General features: G+C 49.3%; 1 protein-coding gene across 4 annotated transcripts in view; it reads right to left on the bottom strand.

Annotated features, from left to right (window-relative positions):
* The window catches only part of chchd3a (coiled-coil-helix-coiled-coil-helix domain containing 3a), a 79,177-nt gene that overhangs the window by 22,382 nt on the left and 38,106 nt on the right, over window positions 1–18,689 (bottom strand). For 2 of the 4 annotated variants that reach the window (XM_064342639.1, XM_064342637.1), the window contains exons 6-7: window positions 2,614–2,628; window positions 493–576 (exon numbers count right to left, since the gene is read on the bottom strand). In XM_064342639.1, the coding sequence (XP_064198709.1) occupies window positions 493–576; window positions 2,614–2,628 (99 nt within the window). The remainder of the gene's footprint in view (window positions 1–492; window positions 577–2,613; window positions 2,629–18,689) is intronic. The other 2 variants (XM_064342640.1, XM_064342638.1) reach the window with 1 other exon arrangement.

The raw sequence follows: 18,689 nt of genomic DNA on the forward strand, positions 1-18,689 counted from the left end.
ACCTACATGTCCGCAGTAATGGCGAAAGGCCTGTTCTGCTTAAGACGCCCAAGCTGGAGCAACTGGAATGATCTATTCCCGTTTATGAGTCCGCCCTTGTGTTGTCCTTGGAAATACATGGAGAACTCTGCTGTCCCTTGCTCCATGTCCCCACGCACAGGCCTCTTTCTGGGTGAGTGTGGGTGTGGGTGTGGTATGGGTGGTGTGGGGAGGGGCTTGGGTGCGGTATGGTTGATGTGGGGGGAGGCTTGGGTGTGGTGTGGAACTGGTATGGGTGGTGGGGGAGGAGCTTGGGTGTGAAGTGGGTGGTGGGGGAGGAGCTTGGGTGTGGTACAGATGGTGTGGGGAGGGGCTTAGGTATGAATTGGGTGTGGTATGTTAGATGTGGGGTGGTGTGGGTGTGGTGTGGGTGGAGGGGGTGAGGGACTTGGACTCGGTGAGGTATGGATCTAGTGTGGGGAAACGGCTTGGGTGTGGTAGCATGGGTCTTACCCTCTCCTCCAGCTTGGCCACCTGCTCTCTGTAGAAGGCTTCCTGCTTCCTCAGCTCCCTGTCCTTCTCATCCAGCTGATGGGCCTGGAGGAGGAGAGGAGAGACCGTTCAGACCATCTGTGATACAGCCAGGGTGTCACAGTGGACTTCCACAAGCACCAGTCAAACCATCTGTCACGCATACAATTACAAAATTCAAGAAACATAATGTGGGGGGAAAAAACTAGGGAAAAAAATGAAAAAAAAAACTAAGAACATCTTACTCATACATTAAATTCACTGGCACATGTAAAACATAAAATCGGTAAAAAGTACATCAACAAAAAAAAGGGGTGGATGTGAACTATGGCCTCCCTGCTGTCTAGATGTCTTTAGCGGTGAAATGCTTCACGCTGCCTGGCTGGAACCGGTAGTGAACTGCAGAAAACCTATACAGCCTCCAGCAGGTGTGAATTCCCAATTCGGGCTTAAAGTTGGGACTTCAGGTTTATTTCAAGTCAAGAAAACTAAGTTTGCCTTTCAAAGACTCACATCCTTGTATTACAAATATGTTTCAAAGGCTCCGTTCCTTGGGGTCATTGCTTGGGACCTCAGTTTTCCCAGGTATAATTTTTTGAAAAACCCAAGCGTAACCCAGAGAACCAGAAATTGCATTTGAAGCTCAAAACGGATACTTTTCAAATGATGATATCCTGACCATTTTCTTTTTGGCAAACTCCCGAAGCCCTTTGAGGGAACCGGATGGGGTCATGTTTAAGAAATGGAGCACAGCGGGGATTGGCTGGGCTGTTGAGGCACTGCTCTCGACCTCATAGGCCCCGCAGTCCGGTGTCGAATTTGGACCATTCCAGTGCCGACTATGACCAGCAGCCCCACAGGACACCGCTTGTTGGCGCTAACATTGCCCAGGGAAGGGAGGCATTCAGTTGGCGGTGATGACAGACTAGCGACCCTCTCAACTGGTCACCCGCAGGTCCGCCCGTTAAGCTGCACCCAAGGCCATCTTCCTCTGCCTCGTCTTCACTTGATAACTGCCTTGTGAAGTGGCGGTTGACCCGATTTGGAGGAGGGCGCAGCTCGTCTGCTTGTCGATAGCGGCGGTTGCAGCGACGAGCGCCGATGGACGCGACCGGGCATTCCCAAATTGAGGGGGGAGAAAAGGCATTAAAAAAAAAGAAAAGAAATGGGGCCCAGAAAGGTCTTGTTCCCCACCCATTGTAGCGGACAGTAATTGGCACTGTACACCAGGTCCTTACTCTGTCATGTGGCAATGAGAGGGCGCGGGGGGTGACTTTCGCCGCTGAGAGAGAGCGGAGCCGGTGGAGTCGGGAGGAGCTAAAAGCACTCGAGAGCCTCGCTCTCCGGTGCCTCCGAGGGCAGCGGGTTCGTCGATGGCTTCATCGGTGTGACGTCCGAGCCATCCCTGTGTCACAGTGCGGGAGCACAGGGCTCGGTGAGATGGGATAACACGGGCCCCCGAACAATAAGGAGTCCGTGCTCTTTATTACGGCTCCGTATCTCCGTGTTTTTCTTTTTTTTTTTTATTTTTTTTTTTTTAACTGCTCAATAATGCACTTGACTTTTTTGTGATTTCGGTTTGCCTTCGCAGTCGCGAAACGAACCCCCCTAATCATCCTCCATTCAAAAACTCCAAACTGAAACGCATTAAAACCGTCCATTTTGCCGCTGACATTTGGTATCATCATTAGTGAATTACACAAACTGGCTAATTATCGAATAGTGGATTAGTGTTTTGCTTTCATTTAGTGCTAATTGCATGGTGGAACTCTCCAGTAAAAGCGGCTTACTTTTTTAAAAAAATGTCAAAGGTTTTATAGCGCGCTGTCAGAACGCGTATCTTCAACACTGTCAAGCTAGCGTACGGACCACAAGCTACAAGCTGACTCACTGACAGACACCTGGCTAGCTCAATTACAAATGGACCCGCTCAACTCGTTGACAGGCAGACGGCAAACTAGAAATTAATCTGACAGTTCACAAAAAAAAAAGATGGCATGAGAAAGAAGGGCATATAAAAATAAAAGAAGAAATGGAGAAAGGAAGGCGGGGTGTGCATGCAGAAGAGAGATCAGCTCAGGCTCCCCCTTCCTTCGATCTTACCTTACGCTCCAGTTCCTGAAGCGAAGGAGCAGAGAAAGAAAAAAGGAGAGAGGGACAGAGAGAGAAAGAAGGCGGTTAAATTTCTTCAGTTTGAACTTCCAGGGGTGCTCAGGAATTAAATGGCTCATCTACCCCGGGCCGCTTGTGCCCGGTCTTAACCAAACAAGACAGCTCTGGTCGCTAAGAGATTAGGGAACAATCTCCATCGTCAACTGCCATGGGAAAGGGGTGGCATCCCAGCACAGTTGGTACCTACTTGCCCCCCCCCCCGCCCAAATTTATTATTTCTGTTGACAAGTCAAATGTTCAATTGAAATAGGCTGTTGAATGGGTGATACTGTCATTGGGACAACCTTATAACCCCGCTATATCCTACCGTTTATATCCATGCAGCTAAAGGGTTTAATTTAAGACATCCGCCCCCCCCCCCCCCCCGCAGACAGGTTTGCCTGTGATGTAACAGACAGGTTCAGGCAGCCTTGAGTGGCAATGGAGATGCACAATTTATCAGCCAGTCTAGAGTCAGCCTGTAACCTGACCTGTGGAGACAAGGCATCAGTGTCTAGCTGCCGCCCACCAACACGACAAATGCTAAGGGTGGCAATGCCAATCTAAGCATCTTCAGGTAATGGCAGGAGATGGGGGGTGGGGGGGGGGGGGGGGATGCAGTAAATCTGCATTTCCAGGAGGCCCCTATTTATTCAAAGACTTGACACCCCTAAAATCTGCAGCTTTGCAAAATAACGAGGAATCAGAAGTGCCATTTATATGGGTGCATAATTTAAACACTCCTCTGGAAATGCGCACAAACAGAAGCTACGTAAAGGAAGGAATAATGCACGGTTATAGTTCATCATGAAATACACAGGTGATAAAGCACAGCTCGCAGCATTACAGAAATTATTACTAACCGCAAATGAGTCATCATACGAAACACAAAAAACTATTACAAGCCATATGAGCCATAAAAACCATTACAATCCACAGCAAATACCATTATTACAGACAGACTACTAATAGCGTGCTTTATTACAACCCACTTCCTAGTCATAACAAAGGGCTGTGCTGCTCACACTAGTCATAACAAGGACTTTATTACAACTGACAGGCTGAGAAACAATAACACTTAAAGAGACAGAGACGTAAGTGCTTAATAAAACACGTTCTTTATACTCAGCCAGGAAAAGCACTCCACAGGCAGTGAACTAGGACCGAGTCCGCAGTGGTGGAACATTTGGCCTAGCACCACTGGGGACTGGACGGTTCTGGTCATGACTTCCTAACAAAAGTGCCATGTGACAGTCAGGTCTTGTGCCCAGCAGCCAGATCGTGATGTGCCCTTCCCCTGATTAGTACTAGCCGTCCCCCTGTTGTCCTGTGCGTTCTGTGATACACGCAAAAGCCACCGTCACACACGAGCAAGCGTAGAACGTTCGGCTACAATGCCCGTGGTTCGAGTGCAGGTGACCGTTATAATTAGGGTGGGCACAATCAGCAATTATAAATTCAGGAGTGGAAAAAACGGAGGGAACCATTTAAACAGGGACAGAATTATAGCCGACTGCATCATCAGAGAAAAAAAAACACACCATTAAAGGTTATTTGAACATGAATAAACATAAGAATATGTACTACAATGTAGGTTGCCAGAGTATCCAGATTGAAATATTTCCCACAAGGTAAATATGTACTGCAGAGCTGGGAACATGTACAACATTGCAACAGTACTTTTTTCTGTGATTTCACAATTCCCTTGTCTCCTTGTTGAAAACACGTCTACAAAATGTTAAAAAACCTTCTAGCATAAACAATGCAACTCACAAAGCTTTATCAAGCAATAATAACTGCACCCGATTCAAAAATGAACAAAGCGATTACTCTAAAAATTCCAGCCTGAATAAACAACCGTTACCCCTAGGGTACTCACTGCAAAGTGGGCAATGGCTCTCTGTTGCCCAATGTCTGAAACGACACATTTACAGAGAGGGACTTGGATGATGTCCCTCTAATGGACCAGGACACACCTGTACACAGCTCCCATGAAAGGTGTGCCAAGCCAAGCGCTTAAGAGGACACGGAGGACAGCTGCTGGCACTCGCGCATTTGGGCTGTTCCATTCCCCATTTCCCCCGCTCTCAGAAACACCCTCCTGGTTCAAGGGCCAATCAGAGGCCTCGAGGGGAGAAGAGGATCGCGGCTAATCAGTCAACGAGCCTTTTCTTTGCGCCGGCCTTTATCGTGACAAATCGGGCCGCTTCCCTCGCCGACCTTCAGCAGCGACCCCCATCCCCCCCCCCACCCCCCACCCCCCCCCCACCCCCCGCGGGGGCAGCCGCAGCCGCTAGCCCAGAGCCGCGACACAACAGACATGTTTAAAAAAAAACAAAAAGAAAAACCGCTCACCTTGCTAGATCGCAGTGCTGCGTCCGTGTTTTTCCCCTTTCCCCAATGAATTTCAATGCTGGGGGCAGGAGGGGGGGGCCCGACCGCTACAAGGAATTACGCCACGCATACGGCGTCGTTCACTCGCTCACTCGCACGCCCCGTCGGTATTATTGCCGTTTGACTAAACGCATCCAACCCCTCAGCGAGATAGTCTAATCACATTTAACCTCGAACAAAAGCAAACCTTTTACACCGAATTATGCACCTTTGTTCTACTAATAAAGAGGGCGGCTGTATTTAAAAAAAAAAAAAAAAAAAAAAAAAAAGATGGAAGCAAGCTTAAAAAAAAAAAGAAAAAAGGACAATGCAGGCAATTTATCATAAAGCTGCAGCCATTCTGCAGGACGAGTGTCCCTGCCAGGGGGTCTGCATCTCGGCCGCGGGTCCACAGGGAGGGACGCGAGACTCTCCAACACCTAAACACTCGCAGAGGGCAATAATGCAAAATGTGACCTTTTCGTCCTTCAAAAAATAAATAAATAAATAAAGTTTCATCGCTGCTGCGCCACGCTTTCCCACTCAGTTTCCATTGAGATCCACTCTTCACAGGGCATCACTAAAAAGAGACTTGATGGTTAAAGTAAAAGAATCGTTTACGGGGAAAATGTCGTACTGAATATCAATTAGCGGGGTCTGAATAATTAAGAGCGCACGCTTCCAATCAGCTGAGCGCAGCAGTTTGCGCTGAGGAAGAGGAGGACGGAGGGAGTTACACCGGGAGCTTTTCTGAACTTGTGGGGGCGATGCGAAGAAATCCAATACCCGGAGCAGAGGGCAGGTACAAGGGAACAGCCATACTTCGGTCAGCCTGCAAACAAAACGCAATGGGTCCGTTTGCTCCATCCCCATGACTACCCCTCTTACCAAGAGTACCACGTACTCAACCCACTGCCCACTCACATCAGCCAAATCCTCCAAATGATGTCACTAAGCATCGAGTCCAGCGTTCAATCAAACCCCTACTACACGGTGTGATAATCAGCCATCAAAGGTCAGGTGCAATAAAAGCACTGAAATAATAGGGTCAGAGTTGCTGTGCAATACACATACATCATAGATTTATGTGTCAGTTGGAAAAACTAATATCGATGCAATCGGGCGGTCAAATCCAAGTGGTCAAAGTTCAAGTGAATTTTAATTATTATGAAGTCAAGGTTGAATTGCAAGAGAGATATTATAGGTGTTGGAAAAACCTGGATGCGCTATGCATCATTGTCATTGTTCACAAATACATGTCGTCCTGGTACCTATGTCATGCAACCCTATCCTTATACTAGTCTGTACCACTGTACAGTACAAAGCCAGTTCTCACAAATCCATAAAAGGAGAATCTGCCCATTAAAATAACAAATGACAAATTCCCTTAAAGATGAAGAAAGCCATTTATCAACCCTGTATCTAAAATCTTAATGACCCATCATCCGTGTCAGCAGAGACATCCACTGCCCATGCCCTGTCTCACACTATATGTTCAAACCCACTGCTACAAAAAGCACTGCATCCCCATGCTCCTTCTAGCACCTACTATGTGGAAGGTTCACGCATTTACTACAGTTGGTTTTGAATTTGGTTAGCTCTTTGATGAGATGCTCCAGATATGAGCACTGGCCAAAAGCCCAAAACGTAATACAAATTCACGCACGCACGCCTGCAGACTTTATAATACCAACAGACCACAGTGTCACACAAGCAGAAGATCACTTGGCCAGTCCGCCAGAAAAATGAGAAATATTGCTGTTGAAGTGATAGTTTAATTTCTGATGCCGTTATATCACTTCGGTTTTTGTGTGATAAAGGATATTTAAGATTACAGATGTTTCTGATGACCAGCCTGCTTTTCGATGGCCGTGGGGCGGAATTCTGGTTTTACGGAAAATGTACGCCAAAACGGAAATACACATCACAAAAAAGAACCCGGAACGCGTAAATAGCGATTTTGCTCGGCAGAGAAAATACAAATCGGCTGCCTCAAGCTAGTCGATGATGGACAACAGAGTGCGGCACTGGTCATTACTTGGGGTCTATGAAGCATCAATCTGTCTCCATGAGTATTTCAAAAGTAGTATACCACCAACATACATTATACCACATATTTTCTCTCGAAATGCAGTAAATCATGTATTACAAACAATACATTTACATGTTATATTTCAATTGGAAATGCTGACAAAAGCATTTTTCTTCCTCAGTACTCTACAAAGTTGCCTTACTGGAAGCCTGTCAATTGTCCTGCAGTTTAAAATAACACTTAATAACACTTAACGATCCACTCTCAGTGAGCGAACACAATGAACACAGATAACAATCTCGCATTCATAATGAGTTTCAGAGCCAGCCTCTGATCCAAGCAGAAAACAAAACAATGTGCACTGTACGTGTAGTTTCAGTGTCAACATCTCAGCACCATCAATCAAATCAAAGGGAATACTGAAGATTAATGCGTCGGGGCCGGTAACCAATCAAAGTCAGAGAAGCGCACGGAGGTGGGGAAGAGCTCGGGACAGCGGGCGCATCTGGAGGCCCTGCAGCTCTGACAGGGCAGGTCACTGAGTAATTGGGAGGGACACGGAGAGGTGCTGACCTACCAGGGGGATCGGGGGGGGGGGGTTGGATCCTGTTTAAGGCGCTTCCTCAGTGGTAAAAAATGAACTGTCCCTCTCAGACACGGCTTCATTTTGGGCACGCGAAGCATAAATTAGCACCGATCCTGAGCGGCCGTCCTTCACTACTAACGGTTATGTCAGAGCAAACCGCCCCCCCCCCAACCCCCAACCCCCACCCTCAACACTAAGCCCCCATCCATTACTCAGCACGTAATTGACTTTAGCGGAGAGGGTCAATACTGAACTTTCACCTGACCGGCTTCATCTGAGGGGGGGGGGGGGAATAAATAAATATGACTTGCGCAGAGCCGGTCATATTTACGTGGGCCATTACGGGCTGATGAAACGTATGAAGGACTTGAGGGGAACATGCTTTTAAACGCTTACGGCACTTACGTTGGAGGCGAAATCTAAAGGTAAAAGGGTCGACTTCAAACGCGGGGCGGGGGGGAACATTGGTACTTACGGCAGAAGCACAACATCCGTGTTCTGGACAGAAAAAGCCCGTGTCTCATCTGCGCCTAATCGATTTCAATCTGGCCCGGCGCTTTTCCCTATGATTTAATACAGCCAAATGCGCGATGGAAATGTAACGCGGGAGGCCCAAGGTTCTTCAGATGAAGAGGGCAGAGAGAAGTAAGCAGGTCAATAAAGCAGAATCATCTCGGAGCGAAAGGCTCCCTCTTTAACGACCGCGTGAAACAAACAAAAAAAAAAAAATCGAGGGGGGGGGGGGGAGGAAAAGTCACCTTTATCTCTCCTTCGCCCGTCTTTCGGAACGCCTGACGGAGTCCGAGGCGATCCGTTGCTTTTCGAAGAACAAAAGCAGCGGCGTCTGCGAATCGCGCGGCGCTCTGATTACGCTTGGGCCGCAGAGGCCCCCTGTTTACCGAGGAGGACAAAGAGACGACACAAAAGCCGGGCGGGGAGGGGGGGGGGGATCTGGTGAATAATGCGGCACGCCGGGGCCTCTGCATGACCGGGGGAACTTCCCCCCGGTGCCCGCGGAATGGAGAGTCCCCCAGGGACCGGGCAACACAATGGAGAGGTAGAGAGATGGAGGGAGGGAGGGAGGGAGATGCCCTCGGGACGTCCTTGTGACATTGGGGCCTCACGAAGGTACTAAACTCCAGCATACGTCCCGACCGAGAGCTGGCAAGCACCCGGCAGGCGTATTCATCCCTACCCCCCCCTGCCCCCCACCCCGACAAGCTCTTCCAGGGCACGGGACCCTCGCCGACCGTCCTTGGCGGAAGTTTGCGACGCTACGCATCGTGCCCACTTCCTCCGACCGCGGCGAACCGCGCCTCACTTCCTCTCCGATTTTCCGCGGGGGAGGAAGAGGAGACGTGCAGAGAAACGGGCGAGGGAGCGGAGGGGCGTGGCTCAATCAAGGACGCAGAACTGCTAGACTGGTCAACTCTACCACTGTACTCACATAGCTACCCGATTTGGGATCCGCATTGAAAAGAACCCTCAGTCTGGAAACAAAGCAGCTTTTATGATGCAGCGGGAAGAAAAAAAATCCACGAGTCAGCAAAATCCATGTTTTACACCGTGCGACAATAAATAAGTAAACCCTGATGCAGGAGCGGATTCTCTGCATGGAGGGGAAAACCGGGAGGAGACGCGCGTGACACGATATTTCCCTGACATTTACCCGAATCAGTATGCGCAGGTGCCACTTGTGTGAAGGATTTACTGAGCCGGTGGTTGATCGCAGCGCGTGTGGGAATGCTCTTAATAACAACGCACTGCAGAGAGCGAGGGAGGACGAAGCAGAAAAAAAAAAACAACCCGTTTCTGCAGCAGCTCTCCCAGAATGCACCTGTGACCTTAGGGTACCCCCCATCTTCCAAACTTGGAGAACGGAGCCAGCGCCTCGTCGGGCTTGTGTGTGAAGGCACTTAACTCAAGTCCCTCTGCCGAGCAGGCTGTCATTTACTGGTCCTAAATTATATCCGCCTTTCCCCTCTCTGTCGCTCGCCGACACGAGGAGACCAGCGAACAGGACCGCTTTAACGAGGCAGAGGAAACGAGGAGGATTTCGGTTTGTAAAACTTTGATAACCGTAGCCTACGAGTACAGTGGTTTATGACCTGCACAACACTGAGATTTGACGGGACACCTCTTCAGTGTCCCTTAGTAACAGCGGGGGAGGGGGGGCGGGCGTCCGACGAATGGCTGCTCAGTGACTGCTCTGACGGGGTCACATGACCCTGAACTTTTTGCCTTTGAGTGCGGACTGACCCCCCCCGTGGCCCCCACACCCCGATTTCAGGAGAGCAGAAACAAGGTTTGGCAACACAGGCCCACTTCAAAATGGCTTCCTCTTTCCCCTGCGCCCGACTCCACTGCTTTTTCCCCCCCACAGCACCACCGCCTCACTGCGCAATTATCTCGGGACAAGCTCCGGGGAAAAAAATAATAATTCCTGATGAACACATCCCTTTTAAAACGATTAATCGCGGCTGCCCTCCATGAAATTATTAACACCTATCACCGCCATCCTCAGGGCAGATAGCGATTACCTTCTCTCCTCCCGGGCCCAGGTTTTAAAATAACCCTTAAAAACAGCTCCCGCGTTAGCGTGCCACCTTCACACCCCCGCTGCTTTCGGGGAGGTAAATTGACTTCACAAGCTCGCCGGGTAAGGAGCCGCTTTCCCTCCCCGACGCCCGCGTCCGCCCGTCAATCGCAATCGGACACATCTCAGCGGGCCGCCGGCCGTCCGTGCCAATTAGAGTCCGGGGGTGAGGCGGACCGCCCGTGCCAGGAGGAGGCTCGGCCAATTACGGCCCGCGACGGGCGGGCGAGTCGCATCGGAATAAAACAGTTCACGGGATCCTCGCACACACACAGACAGACAGACAGACAGAGACACAGAGAGAGAGAGACATACACACACACACACACACACACACACACACACACACACACACACAGACAGACAGACAGACAGACACACAGACACAGAGATAGAGACAGAGACACAGAGAGAGAGAGACACACACACACAGACAGACAGACAGACAGACACAGAGCCAGAGACAGAGAGAGACACACACACACAGACACAGACACAGAGACACAGACACAGAGACAGAGACAGAGACACAGAGAGAGAGAGACATACATACACACACACACACACACACACACACACACACACACACACACACAGACAGACAGACAGACAGACAGAGCCAGAGAGAGACACACACACACACACAGACAGACACAGAGACAGACACAGACACAGAGACACAAACACAAACACAAACACACACACATGTAAGTCACGGAGGCCAGCGAGCCCTTCACAGAAAACTTCACAGACTGGAAAAGGCTTCACAGCAAGACCGAAGAAAACCAGTAAAACGCAGCCCAGGGAAAAACCTCACAGATCAGCGGAGACCTTCACAGAAAGGCGGCCGTCGCACCTTCAGAAGCCGACAAAACCTGAAAACCACAGGAAAAGCCGGTTAATGAGGCCGGGGGGGGGGTTTGGCGGGGGCAACGCATCACGATTCAAGCCCAGGCGCTGTAGCGGCCAACGCGGCCGGCGAAAGGAGCTTCGAGGGTCTGCGGAGATGAAAAGAGGCCGCTTCAGACGCACTTTTGAAGGAGGCGCAGGGGGAAAACGACTGAATGACTTCGCTTCCCTTTCTCTAAACGAGAGACAAACCGTGGCAGAATTTATGAATACTTCAGAAGGTTGTTTTTTTTTTCTTTTCCTTGGGTTAAGGCCTGTCTTACGAGCTTATCTGCACTCATTTTAATCCATAAAGAACATTCCTGTTTATCTTGGTTGAAGCTGAAGACATGAAGTGAATTCACATTACAGTAAGTTTCAGGGAGGCAGGGGGGGCAGTGGGTGAGGGGGGGGCGGGAGGGGAGCTATTTTCAAATACCACCTACAAGTACATCCAATTCACAACCCAGCGAGGTTCCTTTAATACCAGGGAAATTAAATTGTGGGCCATTATCAGACAGGCCCAGTCCACTCAATCTAAAATGCAGGCGCGTTTGACAGCACGTGGATTTGCAAGAGGCGTTTTTATTTTTTATTTTTTGGAGGAGGAGGAGGTGGTGGTTATTTTCTTTTCATTTGAAGCCTTACTGAAGTAATTTCCCTCCCCCCCCCAAATCCAAAACTCAGAAAAATAAACGCAACTACCAAACAGATTGATTTTTTAGGGTGCCGGCGTCTGAGGAAAACGGCCGTCACAGGTCGCTCCTTCAGAGGAGTCGCGCTGAAGAAGAGGACGCTCCCCAGGCTTGACCGATCCAGAGCCGCGTTTCAGAGACGAAGCGGCGGGCCGAGTCTCGGTGGGAAGCCGGGGGATGAGTATGCAAATCACAAAGGAGGACGGAACGCAGCCCCGCGAGTCCGCGAAGACGAGTCTTGATTCAAGGCGACGGGCGCCAGATCTTACTGAGACATTCAAACGCGGACCGGCTCGCGTGCGTCCGTCAGAAACCCAGCGGACGGCGGTTTCGACCTTGAAAGGGACGGAGGCTTCAAACGCAACTCCAGGCACGGCTCGCTACGGAACATCTTCCACATCCAACCATATAAAATCGGGTGGAGGCGTGCGAAATGGAGCTACCCTGGATTCAGGAAGCAACTAGCGTGAAGAACAACTGGAATACTGCAGGGTGAGGGGGAACCAGAGCAGCTGATTGGCTGGGAGAGGTTAAGCACTACTGGAGTACTGCAGGGTGAGGAGAAACCAGAGCAGCTGATTGGCTGGGAGGCGTGAGGCACCAGTAGAGTACAGCAGGCCTGGAGGGGAACCGGAGCAGCTGATTGGCTGGGAGATGTGAGGCACCAGTGGAGTAAGGCAGGCCAGGGGGAACCAGGGCAGCTGATTGGCTGTGAGGCGTGAGGCACCACTGGAGTACAGCAGGCTGAGGAGAACCAGAGCAGCTGATTGGCCGGGAGACGTCAGGCATCACTGGAGTACAGAGCAGGCCAGGGGGAAACCGGAGCAGCTGATAGGCTGGCAGATTAATCTCATGTGCGCGGTATGCAGCCGCCCTGACAAAGCAGCAGGGCCCGAGGGCGGCGTGCCGGCGCGACCCAGCGACGCCACGCCTCATCCCTCTCCATAAAGCCGGCCGTGCAGCCCGCGGGCGCCGGCACGGCGCGGTGCGGTAAACTCTGCTTATTCCGCGGCAGGCCTGCCCTTTTCCGGCCGACACCGAATCCGTAACGCCGGCCGCCGCGACGCTTTAGGCCAACGTCCGTTTCCTAAAATCTACGCTAAGTGTCGCGCGTCGTCCCGCTGAAATAAACCGCGCGATGTAAACGTCAAATTCTGTTGAAATAAAAAAAAAAAGAAAAAAGGATGACGTCACTGCCGAGGGCAGGTCGGGAAAAGAAAGGCTGCTCTGACTGATAAAAACCAGCCGCCGACTGATCTCTGATCAGCCCTTAATCTGCAAAAAAAACTCCCCCGCGGAGAAAAGCCGCTCGGCGTGGGATTAAAAAACTGAATTAAAAAACGCTGAGGCACTCAAAGGGAGGTCGTCCCATTAGTTCACTGCACACCATCCTAATATTATTCCAATTGCCCCGTTTTCTCTGATGAGAGTCCAAGGATTCAAAATGTAGACAGAGAGGAAAAAGCAAGGACTGGCTGAGCCACTGATGATCTGGGACCTCATGTGACAGGAAGTCACATCCGCTTAAAACTTCTGACCGATTAGCAGACAATCAGAAGGATGTTTATGCTTAGGGATAGTGATGAACACTGAGGGACTGGCAGCTCATCTCCAAAATGGGAATGAACCAAGTTGATGAGCATGTTTTTTATGATGGATGGGCCCCAGGGACTGATAATCACTCTGGACCGCGCGGTGCCGACAGTAGCCCGCGGATAGGAGGGATTTAGCCTGGTTAACAGCGTCTCCCCGCGCACTAGCGACCCCTGCTGGTCTGTTGGGCACCCGTGAATGCGCCCGTTAGGCAGCACACAAAATGTCCTCCTCCAGCTCCCAGACTGTGGTGAGACAAGCGGAGGCGGCTGACTCGTGCTCTAGAGGGGGACGCGCATGCTTGTCTACACTCCCCAAATATCAACAGCAGAGGCTGCACCAGGGAGCAGTCATAACATTACAGTCGCATTCCAAAACGGGCAGAAAAATGGGGGAAAAATCATTAAAAAAAATTTTTTTTTAAATAAATAAAACAAAAATTAAGCAATCAATGCACCTGCGGAACAAGACGGTGACACCTCTCGTCGATTAGGCTACCTGTGATTTCTGGCTACAGCAGTGATAAAAAACAAGCTGCATTTCAGACGCTCTTCTCAAAAGCACATTTTCAGAGCACGAGGATTCCATTACCCCCCCCCGAATCATAAATTCTGCCACGGCGGCGTCACGGCGGTCAGTGTGGGGGGAGATGGATGGCTCGACGTGTGATTGAAATGTCTGCCTCTGGGTTTGCTTTAGTCTGAATGAGATGATCTGGGCTGAGATTGATTCAGTGTCGGGCCGACGGAGCTTCCGCCTTAAGGCCAGAATCAGTCAAAAAGCCGGCAAAAGCCCCTTCCATAACTTCATTAAAGAGGGATGATGCTGTAAATGCAGCGAGCATGATGGGAAGGGAGTCTTTTTCAGCCATAAAGTGATTTATTCTTCTCGGTCGGAGCAGAGCGGGGGAACTCCAGTCCAGGGTGACAGGGTAGTCCGATCCGCATTTTAGATGTCTCCTTACATCCGCACACCAGACAGGGCAAATGGACTCCACTCCAGCCCTGAGTGATGAATTTCTACTTTGGCTCCGAAGGTCGGGCTTTTACAGATCTGTCTTCTGTGCAATGGGCGCATTTTCCTGGTGGAAAAATCGCACCACGACCACATGCCAGTCGAACAAGCAGGTGAATTCAATTTCGTGTGAAACACAAAACCAGGGCCGCCTTGCCCTTCAAGAGCAGAGGAGTGGAACGCTAGGTCAAACTCGCCCGGCCCAACGGTTCGCCGATTCAATACCCATCCAATCAAACACCTCATCGACTCAATACTCGTGTAATCAAATGACATCGATTTCGCTGCCGCAATCAGGAGCTCAGGTGGACCGAGGGAGCCGGGTACCTCCATGCCCAGTCCTGAGTCAACGCCATGCACAATGTAAATAATAACTGGCCCTCCAGCTAACAATTCATTTGTTCATCCAGTGCCTCTATGAGCTCCTCAAAGACTGCAGCAAAGCAGGCAATCAGGATCATTCAATCTTCAACTTTTTTTTTTTGCGGTCACAATTTTTGTGCACTTACACAAGGGGGGGGAAAAAAAAGAAGAGAGAGAGAGAATGCGTTTGTCTCAGGACACAGGTAGAGTTTAGATGGGAAATAACACAAAGGACGCAATAAATCACAGAATCAGGAAAAAAAACAAAAAAAAAAAAACGGAAAAGCACTCAGGGGAAATGTTTTTACCGCCTCTGAATTGCCACATTACGGGCGAACAGGAAGGCTGTGAATATGGCGCATTCTAGAAGCACGCGCAGAGAAAAGGCCACTTTAAAGGAACAAAGGAATTCATGGAGACAGCAGCAAAGGGCACTGCGGTTAAGGAAGCGCAGGGACAGACCTGTAAATGATTAACATGACTATGACTGCTTATGTCAATGTATGTATACATGGAACTATTTACCCGGGAAAACAATATTCGGTAACATTTTACATTAACCCCCTGACATAAGGCTAAAGTAATACTGTCATACGCATGACATAACAGCTGTCACAAGATGACATGACAGATGATGTCAGCGTATTGTCAAAAGACATAAAACTGTCATCTCTTTTGCCAGGAAATGTTATAACCGATGAAGCCGACAGCCCTTATGTAATGTGTATGATAGTTTTATGCCAGACTTATGTCAAAGGGTTCAAGTGCAGTGTTATCCAATATTCTGTGTGCTATGGAATTTAAATAATATTAAAGATGTGTGTATGTGAGGATTAAGAAGGAATCCCTAAGGCTAATCTGTAATTATCTGTCATTTCAGCCCACAGACTTCCCTCTCACTGTTAAACCAAAAACAAGCAAGCCTTTTTACCTTTCCCATGCTCAGGCTTATAGGTGTCCACATACTTTGAGTCAGGCCACACAGGGATCGGCACCTGGATGTCAACCCATCGCCATGGCAATCAGCCATCAACTCTATCTATCTATGCAAAACAAACGTACCCCGCTTACAGGGAAAACGCTCACTGGTCCGAGATATCTCCACAGACAGGTGAAAACTGTTCACTAGCCGGATTCAAAACAAAGTGATCTCAATATTATATTATATATTTCCTTCACAGAAATAATAATAATAATGACAATAATAATAATAATATTTCCTTCAGAGAAACGTTATTATTGCTTCAGTGACCCAGTCCTTCAGCAACAATAACCTCGGTCACAACTTGATTTCGCAAAATTATTCACAACTCAGTCGCACAAAATCGAAGCGCGTGATCACTTCGAACCCCGCGTGGAATCTGACACAGAGTAACGCTGCATTTACAGGCCATTAACAGAATCCATGAGCATGTTCACGAGATGGCAGGTAATATTTCTCTTATGGATCATTGTTTGGCACTATGCGAACACCGTGACATAAAATGAAGCGGCTCTTACTGCTTGCACATTATTTAAAATATGCATGAATTGCTCTTAGGGATAATCGCCGAAGAGAATATGCCAGTTACCCCCCCCACCACCCACCCCCACCCCCCCCAGTCTCGCTCCCTGTCGCCATTTTACTAGCCGTTGTGTACCTCGTTCTTGTAGCGCTGTCAATACCGATTTAATGCACCCGACCACAGCGACTCTAGAAGTTGCTCTGGATAAGAGCATCTGAAAAAAAAAAAGCAATAATAATGTAGGAAGACCGAGCTCCATAATGACATTGCCATGACTACGGGCCGCGAAAGGTCCGCATCCCAAATATGCAATTTCCTTGTGATTCTCTCACATAACTTCTTGATTACATTACGGTTGCCGGCGGCAAAAGAAAAGGCATCATAAACGTGCCTAACAGTTCTACTGAACAAAACGTGCCGTTCAAAGCTAAGTGAGGAACTGAGCTCGAGGAATACAGCGCACAAGAACCTAGGACCTTTAGACTCCAGTATGTAGCATAATCCAGACCTTTAGACTGCAAAGTGTAGCATGATCTACACCTTCAGACTGCAAAGTGTAGCATGATCTACACCTTCAGACTGCAAAGTGTAGCATGAGCTACACCTTCAGACTGCAAAGTGTAGCATGATCTACACCTTCAGACTGCAAAGTGTAGCACGATCTACACCTTCAGACTGCAAAGTGTAGCATGATCTACACCTTCAGACTGCAAAGTGTAGCCTGATCTACACCTTCAGACTGCAAAGTGTAGCACAATCTACACCTTCAGACTGCAAAGTGTAGCATGATCTACACCTTCAGACTGCAAAGTGTAACATGAGCTACACCTTCAGACTGCAAAGTGTAGCATGAGCTACACCATCAAACTGCAAAGTGTAGCATGATCTACACCTTCAGACTGCAAAGTGTAGCATGAGCTACACCTTCAAACTGCAAAGTGTAGCATGATCTACACCTTCAGACTGCAAAGTGTAGCATGAGCTACACCTTCAGACTGCAAAGTGTAGCATGAGCTACACCTTTAGACTGCAGTGTGTAGCATGATCTACACCTTCAGACGGCAAAGTGTAGCATGATCTACACCTTCAGACTACAAAGTGTAGCATGATCTACACCTTCAGACTGCAAAGTGTAGCCTGATCTACACCTTCAGACTGCAAAGTGTAGCATGATCTACACCTTCAGACTGCAAAGTGTAGCATGATCTACACCTTCAGACTGCAAAGTGTAGCATGATCTACACCTTCAGACTGCAATGTGTAGCATGATCTACACCTTCAGACTGCAAAGTGTAGCACGATCTACACCTTTAGATTGCAGTGTGTAGCATGATCTACACCTTCAGACTGCAAAGTGTAGCATGATCTACACCTTCAGACTGCAAAGTGTAGCATGATCTACACCTTCAGACTGCAATGTGTAGCATGAGCTACACCTTCAGACTGCAAAGTGTAGCATGATCTACACCTTTAGACTGCAAAGTGTAGCATGATCTACACCTTCAGACTGCAATGTGTAGCATGAGCTACACCTTCAGACTGCAAAGTGTAGCATGATCTACACCTTTAGACTGCAAAGTGTAGCATGATCTACACCTTTAGACTGCAGTGTGTAGCATGATCCAGGCCTTCAGACTGCAATGTGCAGCAGGACCTTTAGACTGCAGTTTTTAGCATGACTAAGGTCACGGGGCGCCCTGAGGGAAGCCGGATCAACGCTTCACTAAATCCCAAAACCGCAGCGCACAGGCTGCCATTCTTACTCCGCCAGCTATCCCACAATTCCCACTCCGTCCAGCCGCTCACATTCTTTACACAAACCCTTTACCCACGTGCCTCAAAAAGCCTCCTCCCTGGACGCATCGGTATTACGGTGTCGATTCTATTGTTTGTGAGGACGGACTCAGACGGTAACTCACTCCTCCGGTCTGTGCTATCGTGCTAAACGTGCGCAGCGAACGCCTCCCTGCCGGTCTCGGAGGCCCGTTAAAGAGAGGCGAGCCAGCCGCGAGCCAGCCGCGAGCCCGCGCCGCAGCGCGAGCGAGACGCGCGGCTGCCGTTCGCCTTTTTTTGCGGGTACTGTGAAACAAAAAAGGCTCCGGTAAACAAGAGACCGATCGAATCGTCGGAGCAACGCGTCCTCTCTCCCGCTTCGTACGTGAACTCCAAAGGGGCACTTAGTGTTCGAGGCCAGAGGCTGGCTCGCAAAAACAAAAACCTTTCAAGCTAACTGCTAACCTTAAGCTAACCAATTAGGCTAACGTGTTCTGTTGTCATGCAAGGTAAATGTCGGATCGTTTGTATGCTAATGACCACAGGTGCTTATTAACCGCAGCAGTTAATGCCAAAATGCAGTGACACGGCAAACTACAGCACCTACGCT

The sequence above is a fragment of the Anguilla rostrata genome, chromosome 7 (assembly GCF_018555375.3).
Source record: "Anguilla rostrata isolate EN2019 chromosome 7, ASM1855537v3, whole genome shotgun sequence".
Taxonomy (NCBI): Eukaryota; Metazoa; Chordata; class Actinopteri; order Anguilliformes; family Anguillidae; genus Anguilla; species Anguilla rostrata.